At 45.5% G+C, this 21,768-nt stretch overlaps 1 protein-coding gene across 3 annotated transcripts in view; it reads right to left on the bottom strand.

The window, feature by feature from the left end:
• Rbfox1 (RNA binding fox-1 homolog 1) overlaps positions 1-21,470 on the bottom strand; it is a 378,397-nt gene extending 356,927 nt beyond the window's left edge. For all 3 annotated transcript variants that reach the window (XM_050134335.1, XM_050134319.1, XM_050134328.1), the window contains exon 1: positions 21,254-21,470. In XM_050134335.1, the coding sequence (XP_049990292.1) occupies positions 21,254-21,352 (99 nt within the window). In that variant the 5' untranslated portion in view covers positions 21,353-21,470. The remainder of the gene's footprint in view (positions 1-21,253) is intronic.
• Positions 21,471-21,768: the final 298 nt, after the last annotated feature.

Below are 21,768 nucleotides of genomic sequence, written 5' to 3'. Positions count from 1 at the left end.
GGGGGAGGGAAATGGGAGGCTGGGAGGAGGCGGAAACTTTTTTTTCTTATTCTCAATAAAAAAAAAAAAGAAAAAGAATTCACATAAAAAAAAGAATATTTGAGAAGTCTCGCAAGACAGAAAACCTGCTTTATCTTGTTTAGTAGACTTTTCGAAAAGATCTAAAAACCAACATGCCATCCATTCCTCAGTTCAGTAATCTATTTGTCCATCCATCCATCCATCCATCCATCCATCCATCCATCCATCCACCCACCCATCCATCCACCCACCCATCCATCCACCCACCCACCCATCCATCCACCCATCCACCCACCCATCCATCCACCCATCCATCCATTCTCCAGTCCTACTCCATAGCCATTCACATACCTGTCTATCCATCAGTCTCCCTTTCTGTCCCCACCCTCCTACTATCACCTCACCCAGCGAACACTCACCCACTCATCTGCTTACTCAGCCACGCATCTGCCCATCCATCCCCACACACACCACCTACCTATGTGCATATCCATCCTCCCACCTACCCACCTATCAACTCCTCTACCAACTTTGTTCACTTAAGGGTTAACGACTTGTCAGGTGCTAACTTTTTTCTTTCACTTCATTGTCTCATTCTCCAACTTTTCAGTCTCCATAACCACTAGCTTAGTCACTAATATATAGTCGATGCTTTTCGGCCCCTACCCACATCCGTGCCCAGCTTTTTCTCAGCTTATTTCCCCCATTTCATTGAGGTAGATCTTCCATTTTAACTGCATGTCTATCAAGAAACCCATGACAATGAAAGGGGATGTGACAGGACACATGAACAGCCTGGGTCAGAACTGGACGCTGATCTAAAACCGATAGACAACACCTCACTGCTAACAACCAGGAAGGTCAGTTTTGACATATTAACATATTGTTAGCTTGGGCTAAACCTAACCTGGATGGCCTCTCCATTGTCAATCTTCCGCTTTCCAATCTCAACCACTCTTATGGTAACTGCATGTTAACAGAGCACTCAAGCGAAAGTGAGCCAAGGACCTCCAGGTGTGCAGACAAGGTGACCTTTACCTTTTTGCTGACTCTTCTAAAGCTGAAAATAACCTGTCTAGCAGGAGGGGGTCCACTGCACCTGACTAAGAAGCTAATCCTAGAGAACAACAGGAAACATTATCCTGGAAGGAGAACAGGGGAGAGAGAACCAGAATGACACCCAAGGAAGGCATCTTCTTTGTGCTTGTCCAGTGGTTTCACACAGTTGATGATAGCTATGAACACAGTCACCCACAAAATTGGGAACCTACTTAAAGTGTAAGATTTGGCTTTTTGCAGTTATTATTGTTTTGTGACTCAATCACATGGTCCTCGAGCACGAATGTTTTAAATGATGACTGTCGCATGTCACATGACGTAAGTATCTAAGTGTACTTGAAACCTGAGGCTTGTGGGTTGGCACGAATCATCACCCCCTCCCCCAGTATGGCTCAGAGGAGCAAAACTCTTGGATAGCCCTGCTTCAGATCTCCCTAAGGGATGTTGCAGCTCCATGTTCATCCCCAGGGCTAGATTATTTTTCCCATAGTAACTTCTTCCCCGGGGCTGAAGCCTTGATTCTCAGTTATTATTTGAGATGCATGGACCACTTGGATAATTTCATCTTTATCCCGGAAAGTGGTGCATCACTCAGGAAACCTTCATGTCATTTACTGTATGGGTGTGATGTCCCCACTGAGATTCACCTGTGGACTCCAGAACCTGTGGGTTCGGAATTGATGTGAGATTTTGGATTATGGCTTTTGGAAAGGCTGGTGTGTGTAAAATGAGACGCTCTAATCAAGGCTCACATGAACAAACCATGTGACCATCTTTATGTGAAACCAGGCTGGTGTGCTTGGCATTTCTTTTTCTCTGAGGAACCAGACCTTCTACTCAGAAGACTCATCCACACCTTGGCAGGGTAGGAGTTCAAGGTGTCAAGAAAGCTGGGATGGTTAATTTTAATTGTCAACTTGCTACACTCTAGAGTTGCCTTGGTGGGGATTCTCAAGGAGGAACTGCCTAAACCAGGTTGGCCCGTGAGCACGTTTGAGAAATTGTCTTGATTACGTTAAGTCATATGGGAAGATTCAGTCTGAGAGGAGCAGCTCAATTCCCTAGGTTTAGTTAGAGCAGAGATTCGCTGAGCCCAATCATGCATGAATCTATTCTTTCTCTGCTCCTGATTGTGGACATGACTAGCTGCTTCAAGTTCCTGCTGCCTTCAGTGCTCCAGAGAAGTGAAGGCGAACCAAACCAACCCTTCCTCCTTTAACTTGTGCTTCTCAGGTTGTTTTGTCAGGGCAACAGGAAGCAAAACTAAAACAACAGCACTGTGGGGAGGGGCCAGTGTGTGCCTTCTTCTGCTGAAAAGCCCCTTACAGCTTCTGGCTGGAAAGTAGTACTGTCAAAACAAAGAGAAGGGGCAGGTATCATAGGACACCCACTCAGCAGACTGAGGGGAGCATATGCCCCTCAGCATACACTTGTGTTCACAATCCATGCATGCAATATGGACTCAGGACAAGACAAAAAAGACAGGACCCCAGAGCTGCTCCAGACTGGCTCAGGCTTCATTGAAGATTGGCTGGAGAGCTGCTGCTGCTGCTGGGTGTTTTCTCCTCAGTGTTGTGGCCAAGCAGCTGGTGGCAAGCAAGAGCCTCTGACAGGTGGGATTCCAACTTCCCAGATTAGCAGTGTCCTCTGGGACACACTGGGGACATCATAAGCAGAACCACCCTGAGTGACCTCATTTCCTCTGTGGCTCTTACATTACAATCTATTTTTAGATCTTTTTTAACAAGCCACAGACTATTTCTTATTTGCCAGGCACCTTCTAACCTCCTTGTTTATTAACTCATTTAATCTTAATAACAACTCTATAAGCTAAATTCTATTACTAACCCCACCATACAACTGATAGAGAGAAACGCTGAGCAAGGAGAGGTTATGCAACTCACTCAAAGTCAAAAGATTTGTCAGTAGTAAGTCTCCAAAATTCCTCCAGAAGAAGTTATCTATGTGTTTTTTTCCCTCTTAAGATCTTTAATTTACTAACAAAAATCCTTAATTTCTTATCCTAATGGCAGTATTATGTTTGTATTGACTGTGAACTTAGGCTAGAGCCAATGTCGAGTTCTGACTCTAAGAGTTCCTGTCTGTGTTGCTCTAGGCAAGTTACTAATCTCTCGGAAACTCAGTTAGTTCTCTTATAAACCGAGGATGATCATACTTTTCTCACAAGGTTCCAAGGTGAAGCATTCCATAGATAGCTTAATAATGCATTTATCGCTACCTGGGTATCAGTTTAGTTAGAAGGATCAACGTTCTGCGCATGGCCCTGTCTCGTTACAACCTAGGTGGAATATCAGACATTTATGTGACTGCTCACATTATGATCTTTCCTGAGTCAACAAGGCCTAATTTTTGCTTACTTTGATTTGACTTGGACTCCTGCTCTCACAACTAACACATTTCAGAATATTCTAAAAATAGCTAGAAAATATGAAATACCTACTTATACATGTAAAAAGAGGAAGTTAGGCCTTTAGCTTGTCTATCTATCTATCTATCTATCTATCTATCTATCTATCTATCATCTATCTTCTATCAATCTATCATCTATCTACCTTATCTATCTACCTACATACTTACTTATCCTCCCCTATTTTTATCATTTATTTTTACTGTATCTATCATTTATCTATGTGTGCAGAGTTGTGTATTTAAGTGTGTATACATATATGTGTGTAGTGTGCAAATGTTAAAGGTCAACCATGACCGTCCTTCCTTAGGCACCCTCTGCCTTGTTTTGGAGACAGACTCTCAGCAGCCCGACATTCTCTTGACCAAGCTAGGCTGCTGGCCAGTAACCCCAGGGATCTGTGCATCTCCACCTTCGCAGATCTAGGATTACAAGTGTGCACCACCATGCCCGGTCCTTTAAGGTGTGCTGCAGGGATCTCACTCTGGTTCTCAAGCATCTTACACACTGAGCCATCGCTCTAGCCCTTGCTCATTTGTAGAAAGCAAACTTTGCTCTTCTTTTGTGATGGCTCTTTGTTATATAGTCCAAGCTGGTACTGAACTCAGAATCATTCTGCTTCCTCCAACTGAGCACTTGGGGTCTAGACCTGAGTCACCCACACATCTGGCTCAAATACTTAAATAGAACTCATTATGCACTGAATACAATTCTCATCACTGTGAGACTTTGGCTCGATCTTTATAACAATTCCATGACCTCATCAGTCCTCAGAGGGGCCCCATCCTACAGATGAGAGCTTTGGAATTCCAGTAATTTCCCTCAAGGCTACACAAATGACAACACTTTTCATCAAGACCACACTGTCTAATTCCCGGTTGTCCCTTCCTTCTTCTGGGTACCTTACACTCTGAAGATGTGTGATAGCTTTGCTAGAAAAAGGGATCCTCCCCATTCAGGTGTCCCCATAACAAACAAGCATCACCCTGAAACCTCTAAATCCACAGAAAGCCTCTGTGGGCAGTAAAGGAGAATTCCAAAATATCCTTCCAGAGAAGTGCCAGCGCTTTGGAGCTACATCAAGCAGATGGCACAATCTCTGCTCTATTTGTCCCCAGGCATAGAAACACTATAAGGAAACAGACTCCCCTCTGCCCAAATCTTTTCAAATCATGCCTGGCATGGAGGATTGCCTGTCCCTTCTACCGACACTGGGAAGTGCACAAGCTGGCATAGATACCAATGGTTCTGCATACCCAGACATCACAGGCCTGAACGCAACATGTCAGCATTCCAAGATAGGCCTCCTTCATCTCCTTCAGCTAATGGCTTGGAGGTGAAGCTGGGAATCCACAGATTTCAAAAGGCAGACATTTGTTCCAGGATTACCACATAGATCTTACCTCCCTGGAGAGTCCATAGCTGGCCTCAAAGATGAATGTGCTTTTAGGACCAAAATAGAACAAAGGGCTAAAAAGGAACTAAAGGATTTAAAATTAGAATGGAAAAAAAAAAACAGAAAGAAAGGAGGAGAGAGAGGGGAGGGAGAGGAAGGAAGGAAGGAACGAACGAACGAAGGAAAGAAGGAAGGAGGAAGGAAGGAGGAAGGAAGGAAGGAAGGAGGAAGGAAGGAAGGAAGGAAGGAAGGAAGGAAGGAAGGAAGGAAGGAAGGAAGGAAGGAGGAAGGACCTTGCTCTGGAATGGCCAGCCTATTGTCCAGTTTTGAGTATAGTGGTCTCCATATGTCTGTCTCCTCCTACTGGGATCCAACATTTGCTGGATCTTTTTATCTTGCTGGCTAGCAGTGTGCTCATCTGCCTGCCTTGCGGGGCAGCCTTGGTGTTATTTTTATAATGACTCGGAGCTTTTTTCATGTTAAACTCTGCCAGAGCTCTGTAGCGCCACACACCTGTTCTGCACAGAACACAGAGGAGACGGAGGTGGGACTGGTGGAGGGCAGAGGCAGGTGGCCCTTCCTGCCTGCTCTGAAAAGCAGGATGAAAAGAGGAGAAGCTGATGGAAGCCACGAGGTGTCTTTTCTTCCTTTGAGACCATACTATGTGCCAGCAGCACTTTGTTTAACCAACACGCTCTGTGCTCATGGGTTTGTGGAGAGCAGCAAGTATTCGAACTTGTTTTCCAAATATGAACTCAGCGCATCCTCACAGTGACTGGGCATAAGCACCCAGTTCCTGTTTACAGATGAGAAACATGTGCTAAAGGGAAAATGGCACCCAGGGGCTTATGGGTGAACCCCTTCTACTGTGTTGTAGCATCCCTGTGCTCACCTATTCATTACTGTTGCCTACAGCAACACCTGCCCCTCTCCTGTAGCCACTGTTACTACCACAAGCATCTCGAACCTAATTTCGGACTCCTATTAAGAAGACATCATTGGCCGGGCGATGGTGGCGCACGCCTTTAATCCCAGCACTCGGGAGGCAGAGGCAGGCGGATCTTTGTGAGTTCGAGACCAGCCTGGTCTACAGAGCTAGTGCCAGGACAGGCTCCAAAGCCACAGAGAAACCCTGTCTCAAAAAAAAAAAAAAAAGAAGAAGACATCATTCCACTATCACTATGACCTTCGATGTCATCTACTAGCAATATGTCCACTACATATTGGAGCTCCGTCTCCAATATCACCTGCTATGACATCATAGCCACCGTCACCACCTCACCCTTACCACAAGCCTCTCAACCACGTCTCCATCATCAGCTTCCCCTGTATCATCCAGAGCCATTCTGATGGTGATAGACTGTGTTTCCACTGGACCACCAGCATGTTCTCCAACAAGTGGTTCCTTCAGACATCACCACCACCATCTTCACCTCACCATCACGTTCTCTAGCACCATTCCCATTTCCATTGTCACCTGCTATGTAGTGTACAGCCAGCATCTTTATGTCTCTCTCCATCGTCACCACCATGACCGTCATTTCTGTGGAATCGCAGACACTGAAGTTTCTCACTAACACCTCCCTCTTTATTACCACCAATAAGAGTAGAGTGGAGACATTTATAGAGATTCTCCAGTAACAGATGGCATGTTGGGTACTTCCTGATAGTGCTATGGCCTTTACCCTGTCATTGGGTCTGTTTTCCAAATGAGGAAACTAAGTCGTAGAATGGTTCATAATTATGCCCAAACAACTAGTCCTCAGTCTCGAAGATTCATGATATGTTTCAGATCCAAGGCTAGGCCATCTGATGATGCTTTGAACACATTTCATCCCCATGATCCCTTGGACAGAGGTACGTATGGGGTAGGGGCTTGGCCACTGAGCATTTCATGAAGGCAGTTTCCACGTTAAAGATCTGGCACTCGGATGGGAGCAACTGACTTGGCAAGTTGGGGTCCCTGTGGATGGTTACGTTGCTACCCAGCAAGGTATGAAGAAACTGCTGAGGTCCTCAGTAACCCAGAGAATGCTGCCCCAAGATATACTGATATGGGCCTGCCAGTGAGGTCCCATTTAGCTACTCTCCTGCCGCCCCAGCCTCCCAAGGTCAGGTCCTAGATGCTCAGAGCCTCAAGCCTGCTGTTGGCAGCTTCCACTGCTGCAGTCCTGTCTAACTCCCGCTCTGCATTTCTGCTCTGGACAACCTCTAGCTCATGGAGTCCTGGTGCCTGTGTCATTCACCTCCAACTTGTTGCCTTTCTCCCTCACTGACTCTGTGCAGTGTCTCCTTGTGTCCTTCTTTGGATGCATCCAATAATTACAGTAACCCTTCCGACTGGATCTTCACTCTGAGTCCCTTTCTGCCTCTCCCATCTCTGTCCCTCACAGGGATTAACTCCACACAGGCACAGGGTGGCTGTCCCATATGAGGTGTGCCTGAGAAAGGAAGTCCTGCTCCTCCCTAACCTTTGCTTCTCTTCCCTCTTCCATCTCATCATCTACGCCACTTCTTCCTCATAATCCCCAGATTCCACCTCTGCTTCCACCAGGGGGACAGCAACCCTGGCTAAGCCCACCTTGCATCATATGGCAGGGACTTGCCTCTTTAACTACCTAGGTTTTGTCTCTCCCTCGTGAGCCCACAACCTCCATGGGAAAAAGAAATCAAAAGTTGTTTTTCCTCCCTATGCATCCTCCATGACTAATTTCTGAGTCAGATAGGAGTCTAAATAAATGTACTGTGGACGAATGAATGAGGGATGAGTAAATAACTGACCTCTGACCTAAATGAAGGGATGAGGTTTGACGTGATTCATTTACTTATTTTTTTATATTCATTTCACTCTCTCTTCCCTTTCTCCTCCCCCTTCTCTGTCCAGTGGGGAAAGGGTTGGTCAGAGGATGATTTGGAGCAGCTGTCATCTCCTTCCACCTTGTGGGTACTGGGGATAGAACTCAGGGGCTCAGTCTTGGCAGCAAGCCCTTCTACACAGTGAGCCAGCAGCTGTTTCTAAAGTGGTTTAGTTGTGTGGACCTCACATGCTCCGCAACACCTGTCTAGATAGTTTTTATTACTAGATCATGTTGCGCTAGGAACATGCCACCAAGGGTTAAAATCAGCATTTCTTCTCTCTCAAAGCTCACTAGAAACTCTCAGAAGCCTGTCTTCCGAAGTCACACACCTTTGTCGTGTGATCCATTGTAACCATTGGCTTGAATTAAAAGACATGATTTGAGAAAGTTACACATACACACTCACACACATACACCACACACACACACACACACACATGCAGCATATGCTATAAGGACTAAAGAATATGCTTCTCCCATTTACACATCATCTTCTTCGTAGCGTGATGAGAGAGGAAATGCAGACGTATTTTTATGTTCTTTTTTTTTAAATTGATATTTTCCACGATGCCATCAAAAGCTATCAGAACAGAGGGATGTTTATTTGGGTGAATCACCAGCTTTGCACAAATCCCAAGTGCTAATTGCATAATGGGTCTTTACAGAATGCCATAATATGGGTTCGGCTGGTTTCTCTGTTTTGGGTTTGAAAAATAGATTGTTTAATAAGCCATCAAAGCTATATGTTAGCCAAGTAAACAAAGGAGCAGATGTTGGCTGTCGTCTTGTGCCTCGTAGACATAATTAAAGACAACGAGGCACTGGCGGGTTCCGAGAATAGAGGACAAACACAGACACAGAGATGTGCACAATAGGACCATCGGTGTCCCTTTCTGGGCACCTGCTTTCTCAGTCTGAAATGCTGGATCCCATTTCCTGTCCTGAGGAAACATGGCAAAATCTTTTCTTTCCTTGTGTAAATCCACATGCATCCTGCCCTCTGCTTTTCGGAAAGACCGTGTGGTAAAAGTCAATCTTTCTCAATGAACGATCTGTCTCAATTTCATGACTGCTGACTGGCATATGAGATTGTTTCAAAAGAAAAAAAAAGCAGTAATTTTTGCATAGGCGTAAATGTTGGTAGGTACCAGTTAGCACTCGAATTTGTCTATTTATCGAGGAGATTCCGGCCCTTTTCAGAGTGGGAGGCAGGGTGGATCATCAGCATTGGTGTGTGCATTTGTTTTGGGGGGGGGGGCTGCTCAGTTTTCATGCTTATTTCTTAAAAGCTTGACACACTTGTGTTCTTCTTGTTAACAGCATTTTCAAATTCAGGATTCCATCTATGCAAAACTCATCTTCTTGGATAGAGCCCTTAAAACACCACTTTAATTTCCTAAATATTTTTGTTTCTCCATTCCAGCTCCTTCTCAGTCCTATCTTGGTTGTCAGTTCTTGGTTCTACAGGAGGAGAAAAACCCTGCACATATAAACCGGAACACATAATAGAATTTAAAATACAGTCCAGAATGAAAACAAACCAAGAGGCAGACTAAACCATAGAGCGGCTCTCTGAGCATATCATGAAAGAATTCACAACTCCAAATGAACCACATGGTCACAACATCTCTTTCTGACACCTAAAAGCAAGACAAACAAACAGCCTCTAAGCTTAAAACCCTAGTGTTCCCAGGCTCTACCGCTTACTTTATGGAAGTTTCCTAGATCCAGCATTCCAGGCCGGCATAATAAACACTCCCACTCATGTTCGAAACAAGATAGAGCTCTTTTCTGGTGAGTCAATGAAATTGTAGTAATTCTTTAAAATGCCCCAATCGCCATTGTTTAAAGAGCACAGGGAGCTGGTGTTGGCTCACAGTGAAGGAGTGGAGCTAGCCTTCAGTTGGCTCGCTTCCTGCCTCCTCTGCAGGTTTTGATGATGCAAGAGGAAGGGGATTCTAATGGGGTTTGCATCTCTTTATGCTAATAAGGTTGCATTAGCCCATTTTCATGGCCAGCACCAGAAAACATAAGCATCAAATGAGAAACAAATGGGGCCAGGAAGCTGCCAGGAAGCCCAACCCCTTGACCCTGAAGCACCTAAGCCCAATTGCATCCTCTCCTTCATTCATTCTTTATGGAAAGGCAAAGTAGCCATCCCTAAGTGAATCTGATTCAAGCACACACTTGTGCACATGCACATGCACTCACACTGTGCACACATGCACGCTATCTCAGAGCTCGGAAGCAGCAAAGTACCAGGCTCTTTTGATTTATGAAGCAGCCTTCACAGCATTGAGCTAGCAACATGGCCACCCAGGACCCCACTCCCTGAAATGCCTTTATGAACAGGACAAGGCCCTGCTCGTGAACAAAAGGAGCGATGTGGCTTTATAAATCATTAATACAGACGGAGCCAGGCAGGGACTACGTTCCCGGTTAGTGGAAGAGCTTTGGTTCAAGGCGGAGCTTTGGAGGCTGGAATTGGCTTTGCAGAAACATACTCTATCACTGTCTGTGGACACTGCCTTCTAGCCCTACACTTTCTCTTTGAATCCTCTGCAACTCAGACTCAAGGCCTACTAAGTGCCCTAACGAACAAACCCATAGCCCTAATGATTTAAGATAAAACCAGTTGTCTCGTGCCTGTAATCCCAGTACTCACAAGGCTGAGGCAGGAGGACTGCCATGAATTTGAGGTCATGCCACATCATCTATGCCACAAAATGAGTGTGAAGTCAGCCTGGGTTGTCGACTGAGATCTTCTCCATAACTATCTGCTTCAAGGAGGAAGGATGTTCAGATCATCCCCTTTCTGACGATTAAAGCAAAGCCGAGGAACACTCTGGACAGTGGACAGACAGCCTGGCTTAGACCTCTTAAATCAAGTTCTACCAGAAGCCTCCATAGCAGCAGGAGGCAGACAGACTCAGGATTCCATCTATGCAAAACTCATCTTCTCAAATAGAGCACTTAAAACACCACTTTAACTTCCTAAATATTTTTGTTTCTCCCTTCTAGCCCCTCCTCAGTGACAAGTGGTCACTGAATAGCAGTGTCTTTCAGTGTGGGGTCTGGAAAAACTCCATGGCTTTAAACATCACCTCACACACTTATGTCTCTTGTTCTCTGTGTTAAAGAAAGAAGGGAGGGAAAAAGTAGTTAAATGGGTAGGTGAAACCTGGGCATGACTTGCTGTTACACACAACTACAAGCCCAGCATGAGGAAAGCTGAGGCAGGAGAATTGCTATGAGTTAGAGACCAGGATGAACTGTACAGCAAGACCCTGCCTCAAATGAAAACAAGGAACAAGAAATAAGAAGTAAATATACTGACTCCCTGGAGACCTATGTGTGATATGAAAAGAGAAAATCCATGTAAATTTGCTGAGTCATGTTCTTGCCACCCAAGACTCCATAAACGTTATTGATTATGTCACTATTTTAATTATGGTCATTGCCATCATGGTGCTGAGGATAGCAAAATCCTCTGGTCCCTCAATGAACTCACAGTAGCTCTTCCTGTTTACAAAAAGAGCTTCCTTTCCTAAGCTGAAACAAAAGAGAGGAAAGTGGGGAAGGAAAAAGAGAGAGAGAGAGAGAGAGAGAGAGAGAGAGAGAGAGAGAGAGAGAGAGAGAGAGAGAGAGAGAGAGAGAGAGAGAGAGAGAGTAGAGAGAGAGTGAGAGGGGGGGAGAGAGAGAGAGAGAGAGAGAGAGAGAGAGAGAGAGAGAGAGAGAAGAAAAAGAAAGTGCAAGGAATCTGGAGTTTGACACAGAGACCCCTAGTGGAAGGAAATGAAATTGCATCAGCAGGCAAAGACTCCATTCATTCCCTTCCTGCTTTGGCAGCTCCTTGGAATCCTTAGAGAGGAAGGTGTTGAAGGGGAAAAAAGAGAAGAAAGCAAAAAAGGAAAAAAAATGCATAGCTTTTGAAAGATTATCTGGATGAGCGAGCCTGTCAGCCCGTGTAAGCGAAGTGGATGGGGAAGCCAGCACAAGCTGTCTGCAGGAGGTGCTTTTGTGTTTCCAGAGACTACGGGAATGACCCAGTTGAAGTCCCTTACACCTTGCTCTTATGTTCCCAGAATAAAAGGAACAAACGATCGGACAGCAGGGGCTCTGTTTTTTTCCCACCACACTGAATCTGGACCCATATGCTTTATCAATCCTAGTGTTTGCGTTGGCCTTCAAGTCAGGGACGCAGGCACCCTAACCGTACCAAGACTCCTCTGAACTGTCCACTTTTGAGCAACCGCTCACCATGTTGAAGCCTATTGGATTCTGTGTCACTATGTCCGTAATCTCCTGCACCAAGGCACAACGCCATTCTGAATAGAAATAAATGAAGCCCCTGCAGTATGATTCTGTCAGCTTTTGAAAGTAAATAAGTTTGCTACTGACAAGAGCAAGATGATTGGTACTTCTCCTCTTGCTGCCATGGAGCATCAATTGAGCTATGCAGCCATGCCACAGCCGCCGCCGCCACCACCACCACCACCACCACCAGCAGCAGCAAAGACCCAGAAGAGGAAGGGGGAGCAGAGAACTGAGCAGGCAGGATATGACCCCAGATTCCTGGTACCTGTAACCTCAGCAGGCCACGGGCGCATAAGTATTCCCATTCAGGAGAAGTGGGCAGTTTCCAGGAGCAGGCCCTGTGTTATCTTAACACATTGAGACATCTCTTTAACATCAATGTAAGGATTTTTTTTTTTTTTTTTTTTTTTTAGTATCTTGGGCACCTACCGGCTTTGTGCTGCATCTCAAGCCCAAGTGGTACCCTGCTTCATCTCACGAAGAACAATGTAAAATGACCATTCTCGTCTCGATTTTTTCCGAAGAAGCAATTAAGGTCCAAATCAAATTAAGTGAGTTGCTCGATTCAGTCAGATCAGCTCATGAATATCGGAGTTGGGATTAAGCCTCAGAGCTTGATTTCTGCTCTATAGACGAGGGCAAGAGACACCTGCTTTTCACAAACCACGTTTTACAGGGAAAGTCGGCTTGCAGGTTTCTAAGGGAAGACCACCTTTTGAATATGAACCGGAAGGACTCTCTCCCTGCCTAAGATCCCTCAGTTGCTGTTCATTGCTCCTGGAGCATTCCAGGAGAGAGGCATCATCTCTCAGCTCAAATCCTCTCCCGAGAGCTAAGCACTACCCAACCCAGGCATAGAAAGTAGTTCTCCTGGAAGGAGCACACAGATGCGTGCTGCTATTTCCAATAAGACAAATCCAGTTCTCCAGGTGAGACCCAGGCAAACATCTGCCACCGAGGAAAGAAAAGACTCATTAAAGCCAAGCCCTCCTTGCATTTCACTCCTGAGTCCAGGGAAATCTGGGGCCCTTAAATCCTAAAGCTGCCATACTTCGTTCCATAGCCACAGAAGAAAAAGCAAAATAGTCATTAAGTCCTTGAGAACACACACTTGGCATTCCCATACTACTTACTAGTCTGTGTGTCCTGAAACGACGCAGAGGAAAAGATCAAAACTGGGTGCACCTGCATGGCAAACAGAATTTGATGAGCCCTAAGGATCACGGTAGCAGCCTTCTGACCAGCCCACTGCTGCAGAACCCTCTGTATACTGTATATATTAAATAAAGGATGTCTTTCCTTTGCTGTGGGCTACTATCGGGGCAGAGGGGAGGAGAGGTGCCGTGTAGAAAGTTGTAGGTTAATTATATAGTCTTGTTCTTTGCACATTGGATCAGAGGAAGGATGGAATCATTCCCGCCCGGGAATGGCGCAAGATTCCTAACATACGCAATGGGCCAAGCTGATCTGTGTCTAAATGCAGCATTGAAGGTGCACAGGCAAATGATGCTCTTCCAGGGATGGGGGAGCCCTGGCCCTTGTTTACTAAGGGCATCTGGCACCCTTTGGGAGTTAAATAAATACAGAATGAGAAGAGTGTAGTGGTGGCTCAGGCCCGTCATTCCAGCAACGAGGGTGATGGAGGTAGAAGAAAGGAAAGGTGAAGGCCAGTCTGGGTGACTTACTAAGACCTTGTTTCAGAATAAAAGGTGAAAAGAGATGAGGGGGTAGATCAAGTCAGTGGTAAAGCACTTACTTGGCATGTCATAGGCTCTAGTTGAACCCCAAGTGACTCAATAAATGAGCATACACATGCATACATCACTGTGTGGACTCTACAAACTTAGAATCAATAAGCAAACACAGGAGTGTCTGTTGATTTCAATGGATACTGGAAAACTTATCTATCGCTACTGATTGGACAAGTGTCCTTGCCAACTCAAATGTAGGTTAATTTTGGAATTAGCAAAGGTGTCAGCTGTGGTAATGAGGAGGCTGGTAGAATGGGGAAGGGACTGATGGGTAGCTAAAGTAGAGAGAGAGCTGGCCAGCCTTCTCTCATTCCATTGACTCACTCATTACTCATGGCCCCTGGACAATATTACAGAGTTGCCACCAAACAGCCTTGGGGCCCCTTGGTAAATACCATTCCCTAGGAGTTTGATCAAACTCTCCTCCTACCTACTGCCCCTGTCCTGGGTCCACACCTTGCATGCACTATTCTACAATTCTGGAATGTCAATAGGTCCCCTTTTCACCCTATGTCACCATCCAAGCCAGAGTGAGACTACAGGATGGACATGGTGCCCCCCTTCCCCTATCCTCAGAGATTGGATGACCCTGGACGAGACCCATTTCTATTGTTTCCTGTCTCCGTGTATCTAAGATTGCCATGGTGTCTTCTGTAGCTGAAGACAATTCCGTGTGTGTGTGTGTGTGTGTGTTCTTGCTGGTGCATGCATATATGTGTGCATGCAGCCCCCAAAACAACTTGGTCCACTCCTCAGCCACCGTCCCCACTTTGCATTTTTTTAGATGGGGTCTTTCCTGACTTTAAACTGGCTTGGATGGCTAAACTAGTGACTGGAGAGACACAAGGGTCCTCTTGTCTCTGCCTTTCCTGGGGTGTGATATTTAAACATGGGCCAACAAACCTGCTTGCCAACTCCCTCCACCACCACCACCACCACCACCACCACCAGGTGCTAGCTAAGCACAGTTCCATTCTTGCTCTCTCCTACCCCTAGACTGCTTTCTTTAGCTCCTCCCAAGCCCAGGATCTTGCGCCTCAGCTCCGAAGAACCATTACCTCTGCAGAGACTCCCCTGAGCCTTAGCCACCATCCTCTCCATCTCCTACCTTATGCTTCCCAATCTGAAGCTAGTTTCTGGCTTCATCCCTAGCCACATCCACCGTTTCCTGCAGCCTCAGCCCCACAACAGTGCCGACACTTCTTAACAAACTGAAATGGCAACAACACTTGGAAAGAATTTCCCACAAACAAGTGACTGTATGTGCCTCACCCTGTACATAGCAGAGGGCGGTGAGTACCATCTCCCCTTGTTTCATAGTTCTGTCGTGCCTCATATTCACCTATAACTCTCTTTACTGAACACTTACACCCTCTGTAATCAGCCCTGAGGCATTGTGGGTGAAATTTAGGAAAAGACTGAAAGACCTCAACTACCTATCTTACTGTGAAGCTCAGAAACAATGCCCTGGAAATGGTCAAACACTTGTTAAATACAAGAAATGCAGATCAATCGTAGAGGATTCCAAAAGGAAGATTCCCAGGCGAAGGACAAAAATCATCTTCGGCTCTTTTTCAGCCAAATAATCACAGTTCCGATATGCTGGCAAAACAGTCAACTGTAAAAGTCCCACTTCCCAGCCATGTCAGAGGTCTGGGAATTCTGACCTTTGCACTTTCCTAACCTTAAGAGGTGCTTGAACCCTGAATTTGGGATTCTTTGGTAATCTGTCTTCCAATTGCTCCCTCTTGTAAGGGCGGACTATGTGACCACCGCTCATTTCCCCAGCTGATTTGCACTCACCGTGGTAGAAGAGTCAGGGTCCTTCTGAGCTATTGTGCTTAAGAGCTGACCCTATTTGACACAGACTCCTCCTCAACAGGGCCAGGAGTGGCAAGTGGCATCAGGGTGACAGACACAGCCCAGTGCTCCGTCCTGAAAGACTCTCTCTAGCCGCTCTGGAAATAAGCAACTTTATTGATGAACGGAACTCTCTATGCTTTTCTGAATTGAATTACGCAGCACCCTGGGACACCTCTCCCTGTCCATTAAAGAAGTCTCTGCAGATGGAACAATTGCACTCATGTCTGCCAGACCTGCTTCTTCCTCAGGGTGATACCCCATGCCCATCAGCAGCCAGCCCCCTTAGGCACAAATGCGCAAACCTGGTTTTGTTCACCATGCCACAATGCCTTTCTCTTCCAGAAGACTACGATTTGCCTGATAAACTACATTGCTTCTTAGCAGCCAATATGAATAAACAAGCATTATGTTCTCTCTTGGGGCAGGGAGCATGGTGAAATGAATCAGAAACCCCTAAAAACCATCGTCTCCCCTCAGCACATCGTCTGCCGGACAATCACTCAAGGGCCGGCTGTAAGGAAAACAGATGGTGCGTGAGCACTAATGACTGGGCTTTCTCCATTCCCAGCTCAGGCAGAGCTGCTGGCTCGCATGTTCTGACACACAACCTACCACGAAATGGCAGGCAGAGAGTGATGGCAGAGGAGACGCTGTCTGTGGACAGACGGATGCATTATGGGCTCCACAAATGAACGTCGCTTTAAGTGACCTTAACAAAGAGGCCAACCCAGGTAGGAATGCAGCTGATTTGGGGACACATTTCTCTCTGTGGGGGGGGGGGAAGGCAAAGAAGCACCCAGCCCACTGGACGCTGGGCCTCACCCTCTCAGAAGAGCTCCAACACACATACCTTCTTTCTGTCTTTAGAAAAGAACAGAAAAACCAGCAGGGTTTTATTTAAAAAAATATTATAGCATACAATATCTCAAGACAGAGGCAGGCAGACATCTCATGGCAAATAGCTAGCTAGACCTACGAATGTGCTCATTCTAGCTACTTAGATCGCTTTAAACAATTCAGACATGAAGATAATCTATCCTAATTCTTTTCTGCGTTATTGGCACTATTGACTACCCCCAGTCCACAGCCCTGTCTAATAAATCAGTATGGGATTAAGCCAAGAAGAAAGAATGTGATAAAGTGTCATTTGTCCCCTCCGTAAATCATCAGATGGAGATGCAGGGGGAGCGACTGCGACGAGAACTGAACTTTCCTATGCAGCAATAATTGTTACACCTTACCTAATGTGTCCTGAATTTACTGCCACGGATGGTGCGGAGACGCGAGCCCCCGCAACAACATGGCCATCCAGCCTCCATGAGCGAGCCCTCTACCCCAGTGAGCTTCCACACTGAGCCGCACTTTCTAATTAAAGACAGAGAGGGCTGATGTGCGGGTTTCAGTTCAATTGCTTTCGATCTGAAGGTGTCCACCATGAGCAATGGCTTCATTTACCAGGAATTACCCTTTGTACAAACCACTTCACTATTTAAAACAAAGCTCATGCATCACCATTAGGTGGGGAAAAATGACCCATCTTTGGATATTGACAGTGGCGTGGGCCACTTTAGAGGCCCCCTTTACCTCCCCTCTTTAATGTGGATTTTAAGTATTTGACTCATTGTTAAATTTGGGCTGATTAAAAGACTGGGAGTGAACAGCACTTGACAGATGAGAAGGCTTCGTGGAACAGAACTGGAGACAATGAGGGTGGGGTAGGAACAAGGAACAGTAAGTTCATATGCTACTGGTTTGCTTCACAGAGGTAGAAATCCGGGCAAAATACATCTGTGGAGGTCTGGGGCATGAAGTGTCCATCAGAAAACAAACCTTAGTGTCTGCCGTTTGTGTCCTCGGCATTCCTTATGGAGAAATGGGTGTTTGGTATTTGTTCCCTTGATTTAGGAGAATTTTGTAGTGTGTGTGTGTGTGCGCGCGTGTGTATGTGTGTGTGTGCACGAACATGCACATACTGCTTTCCTATCAAGCAAACAAAACAGATTCGCCTTTGCTATCATTGCTAAGAAGCTCCAAATTCAGAATTCTCCCTCAATGAAAGAAGGCTTAAGTGAGTACCCAGTTAGCAGCTAACGCTACAAAGATTTTTCACTGGAAGTATATACAAGCTGGAAGTCAAATTGTGGGACAATGTCACCATCAAATGAGTCACAGAAAAGAGCCACTGCAGGGTGTCAAGACCCAAGTCTGAGGCATGTACTTCACCTCACCAATGAGGAGACAGCCATATTCCTCAGCAATACGTCACCACTTCTATCTAGAAGTAGGCTACAGCCTTAAACCCATACAGTGTGCTGGCAGTTTGTAAGTGTGCGTGTGTGTACATGTGCATACATGCAAGTGATAACATCATTGGTTACCAATGCCAAAAGGGCTACCAAGCTTTCTCCCATCTCACTTTTCTCAACTAGAGCAATAGCTTGGATGTTAGAAAAGGGAGGAGAAGAATGACAAAGAGAAACGAGAGAAAAAGAATAAATCATAAACTTCAGGAAAATATGTATGTAAAGAGAAGTTATTAGAAAATGTAAACAAATGATACAAAATAATTCAAACAATGCAAACACCGAAGACACCACTTCATTGGTCTGAATAAATAAGCCATTTGCAGCAAAAGGGCTCCGTTGTTGAACATTCAGTATCTATTCCCAAGGCTGAGGTATCCTAATTGGTTTTTGTTTTCATGAGTCGTCGTAAGGACAAATATGAGAGTATTTAGAAAGGGATGGGATGTTAATATCGAAGCCAGCGAAAGCATATAACTGAGTCATTTTCCTCGAGTGCTGAATAGAAGAAAGTCCCCGTGTAAGACTTCATTCTAAGATAAAACATTTCAGTGAAGACCCAGGAGTTCCTTACACATGAGACCATGTTCACGAATAAAAAGAGGATGAGAAATGTTTCCAAAAAAATAGGAGGGTTTTAATTATGTTCTTATATAAACTGATGATGAGGATGGCAGTGGTCTCTGACATGTGCCGTTTTTTCCACACACAAAATTAAATGCTTCTAATGGAGGCACTGCTAATCATAAATGAAGCATGATTTGTTCATCTATTTGATCAATATATTTTGAAAGTATGAACTCGCTCTCTGCTCATCAAACGCATGGCTATGGAATACTAGCTATAGATTAGCAGCAGAAAAAAAGTATAGTGGTTCCTCCCCGGCAGAAGATATGTAGTCTGTACTGGTCTGTGGCTTGTGGGGATTAAAGGGACTGTCTCCTCTCTAAATCAGCCAGTTGTCTGACCTTGACTTTGAATCGTGGCATTAAAAGGCCAGGAGAGGTGACCCCCAGGCACAGGTCTCTGAGAGTGGATTTTTGGGAAGAGTAGTGGTGGCAGCTAAAAACCCGGATTGTGAAAAGGATAATCAAAAATAAATGTCTGCCCGTTTTTCCTTCAGAATTTTAGTAAACCTCAGTTAGAGACACCCTTCTGCCACTCACACCTGTTCTGACCCCCATGTCACACTCATTCAAGTGGAGAACACATTGAGATCTCCTCTCCCAGCCCATCCCCCACCTCCCTTCCTGGGGAACCATGCTGTTGATACAGTCACCTCTAAATATTTGCTATGGCTGCCAGCACTTCCTGGGAGGCTCCCTCTCCATAGCAGGTGTGTTCCACAGTGGGAAAGCCTCGGTGCCACATGATACACCCATCCTTTTATAGCAAGGATAGATGCTTGTTCAAAGGCACTGTCCTCCTTCCTAAGGTCTTCAATGGGCAAACCGGTTTAATGGTGAAGCAGAAAACAGATTAATTAAAACACGAGAAAGAGAGAAAGTATTAAGCACCTATAATATTCTATGTTCTGAATAACATTATTCCAGTCGATTCACAAATAAAATAAAAAGACATGAATATAGGATTTTTTAAAAAACAGGTATTTTAATAATTTGTTTCAATCCAGTTGAGGCTTAACAACTGAAGAAATGCTCCCTGGGATATTCTCATGGTGAGAAACTTATGTAAAACACACAGGTACTTGACAAACATTCACGGCCGAGGCAAAGAAATGGTAGAAGCTGGTGGATCATATATTATCAATAATACTATCAATACATTCCTAAGAGATAGTTCCTGGTCTGATTTACTAAACGGGAAACAAAATAAAACAAATACACGTATAAACCAATTTATTCACAAGATGTTTTTAAGGGGGCTGTTCTCAAAAAAGACTAGCAACAGTAAATACGCAGAAGAAAAATTTGGCAAGCAAGCTGATAACAAATTACCCAAATGTTCAAGCCAGAACCCCCAGCACTTTATGAAGACATATATTACTGCAGCACAAATCAGAACTGGGGATCTTGGAGGCAAGGGCCTTCTTTCAACTCTTGGAAAGGAAGTTTGGTTAACACACACACACACAGTCAGCCACATCCTTAAAACGAATTTGTGGAAAGGTAGGTAGAAGGATTACCCCTAATGAAACTTTACAGGACAGGACAGAGGGAGTCAGGTCGTGGATTCCCACCCGCAGACAAAAACCCTCTAATCTTGCCAACTCACAGCCACAGACCCCGCCCCGTGACACAGCTGGCCTGCCTCCCCACAGGACAGTGTTAGGTCATTTCCAAAGCCCTAAGGAGTAGATGAGGCAAAAATCCTTTCTAGTAAGACAGAGAAGACCCAGTGAGGCCCAGAGCAGACACTAAGAGCAAGAACCGAATCCAAAAATTCACAGATTTGGACTGGGTGGGAATGAAGCCAACAGACATCCGGGCAAGACCACTCATTGTCAAGGGAGTGGACAGGCCTGGGGTATAGAAACAACCAAATAAGCAAACAAAACCACCCTATGTTCAGGACAGTCAAAACAGTATCTGCCCATGCTCACCCAGTGCTGGAGAGTTTCAAAGAAGATTGGGTAGGGTGCTGTCAGACTGCAAAAATCCCAATGTTCTGAGTCTTGTAGAATGGATAGAAAGCACAGACAAACTTAACAAAGATTTCCTCTCTCTCTCTCTCTCTCTCTCTCTCTCTCTCTCTCTCTCTCTCTCGCTGTCTCTCTCTGTCTCTCTGTCTCTCTCTCTCTCTGTCTCTCTCTCTCTCTCTCTCTCTCACTCTCACACACACACACACACACACACACACTTGCACGGTACAGGCACACTTTGTGCCAGTCATTAAAACAGCTGAATTAAAACTACAGGCTTCAGGATATCTTCACAGAGCCCCAAACTCTCTCAACATCCTAGGGACCACCCCTCACCTCACCTCTGGGACTTCTGACATGAGAAAACATGCTCAGAAAAAAAAAAAAAAAAAAAGGCAGTTTTTCATCTTCAAATTCCCGGTCCCTGAGGATGGGAATCAGTGTTCATAAAGTATTCAGACAGGTGAATTAAAATAGCATTTTGGACTGACAAAAAACCAGAGGCTCCCACCCAACCTCATCTCGTCCCAATGCTCAAGACCCCCAACCCAACGCCTCCCCCCACAACACACAACGCGCAGCCCATTGAAGCGGTACCCAGTCTGGCCAAGCTGAGAAGGAGCTGCCGCCACCGAGAAAGAGCCGCGCGTCTTACCTGCTGTAAGTACATAAAAGTCAAGGCACACGAGAGCTGGGGACACATGCCCACGTTGGGGAGTGCCACGCAGGTGGCCCCCGTCAGAGGATGCTGCATCGCGATTCTCGGGTGCCCGCAGAGCGAGAGCGGAGAGATGCTCACATACAATCTACAATTGCGTTGCTTTTTTTAAAACCCTTTTGCCTAGTCGCTACAGTTTTTTTTTTCTTTTTAATTTTCGCTGATTATCTAACTCACACAGCAGTGGCTGTCCCTCTTGCTCTCTCTCTTCCTCTTTCGTCTCTCTCTTTCTCCCTCCCCCCACCGCACCCCAAGAGAGTCCCTCCTCCCTGGCTCTCCTCGCCCTCGGGTTTGCTAGTACCCAGCGTTCATCAGCTTTCAACTAAAGACACTTAGAGAGGCTGGGAAGTAGTGTTGGCTCCCCTTGGCTTTATTGGGCCTGTTGTTAGAGCACTCTTAAAGTGGAAGGTGCCCCTTGCCCCACCCCCGCCATCCCCTAAAGGTGACAAGAA

This window comes from Alexandromys fortis, unplaced genomic scaffold (genome assembly GCF_014885135.2).
Source record: "Alexandromys fortis isolate MF-2015 unplaced genomic scaffold, M_Fortis_MF-2015_v1.1 scaffold_29, whole genome shotgun sequence".
Lineage (NCBI taxonomy): Eukaryota > Metazoa > Chordata > Mammalia > Rodentia > Cricetidae > Alexandromys > Alexandromys fortis.
This window is presented reverse-complemented; position numbering and strand designations above follow the sequence as displayed.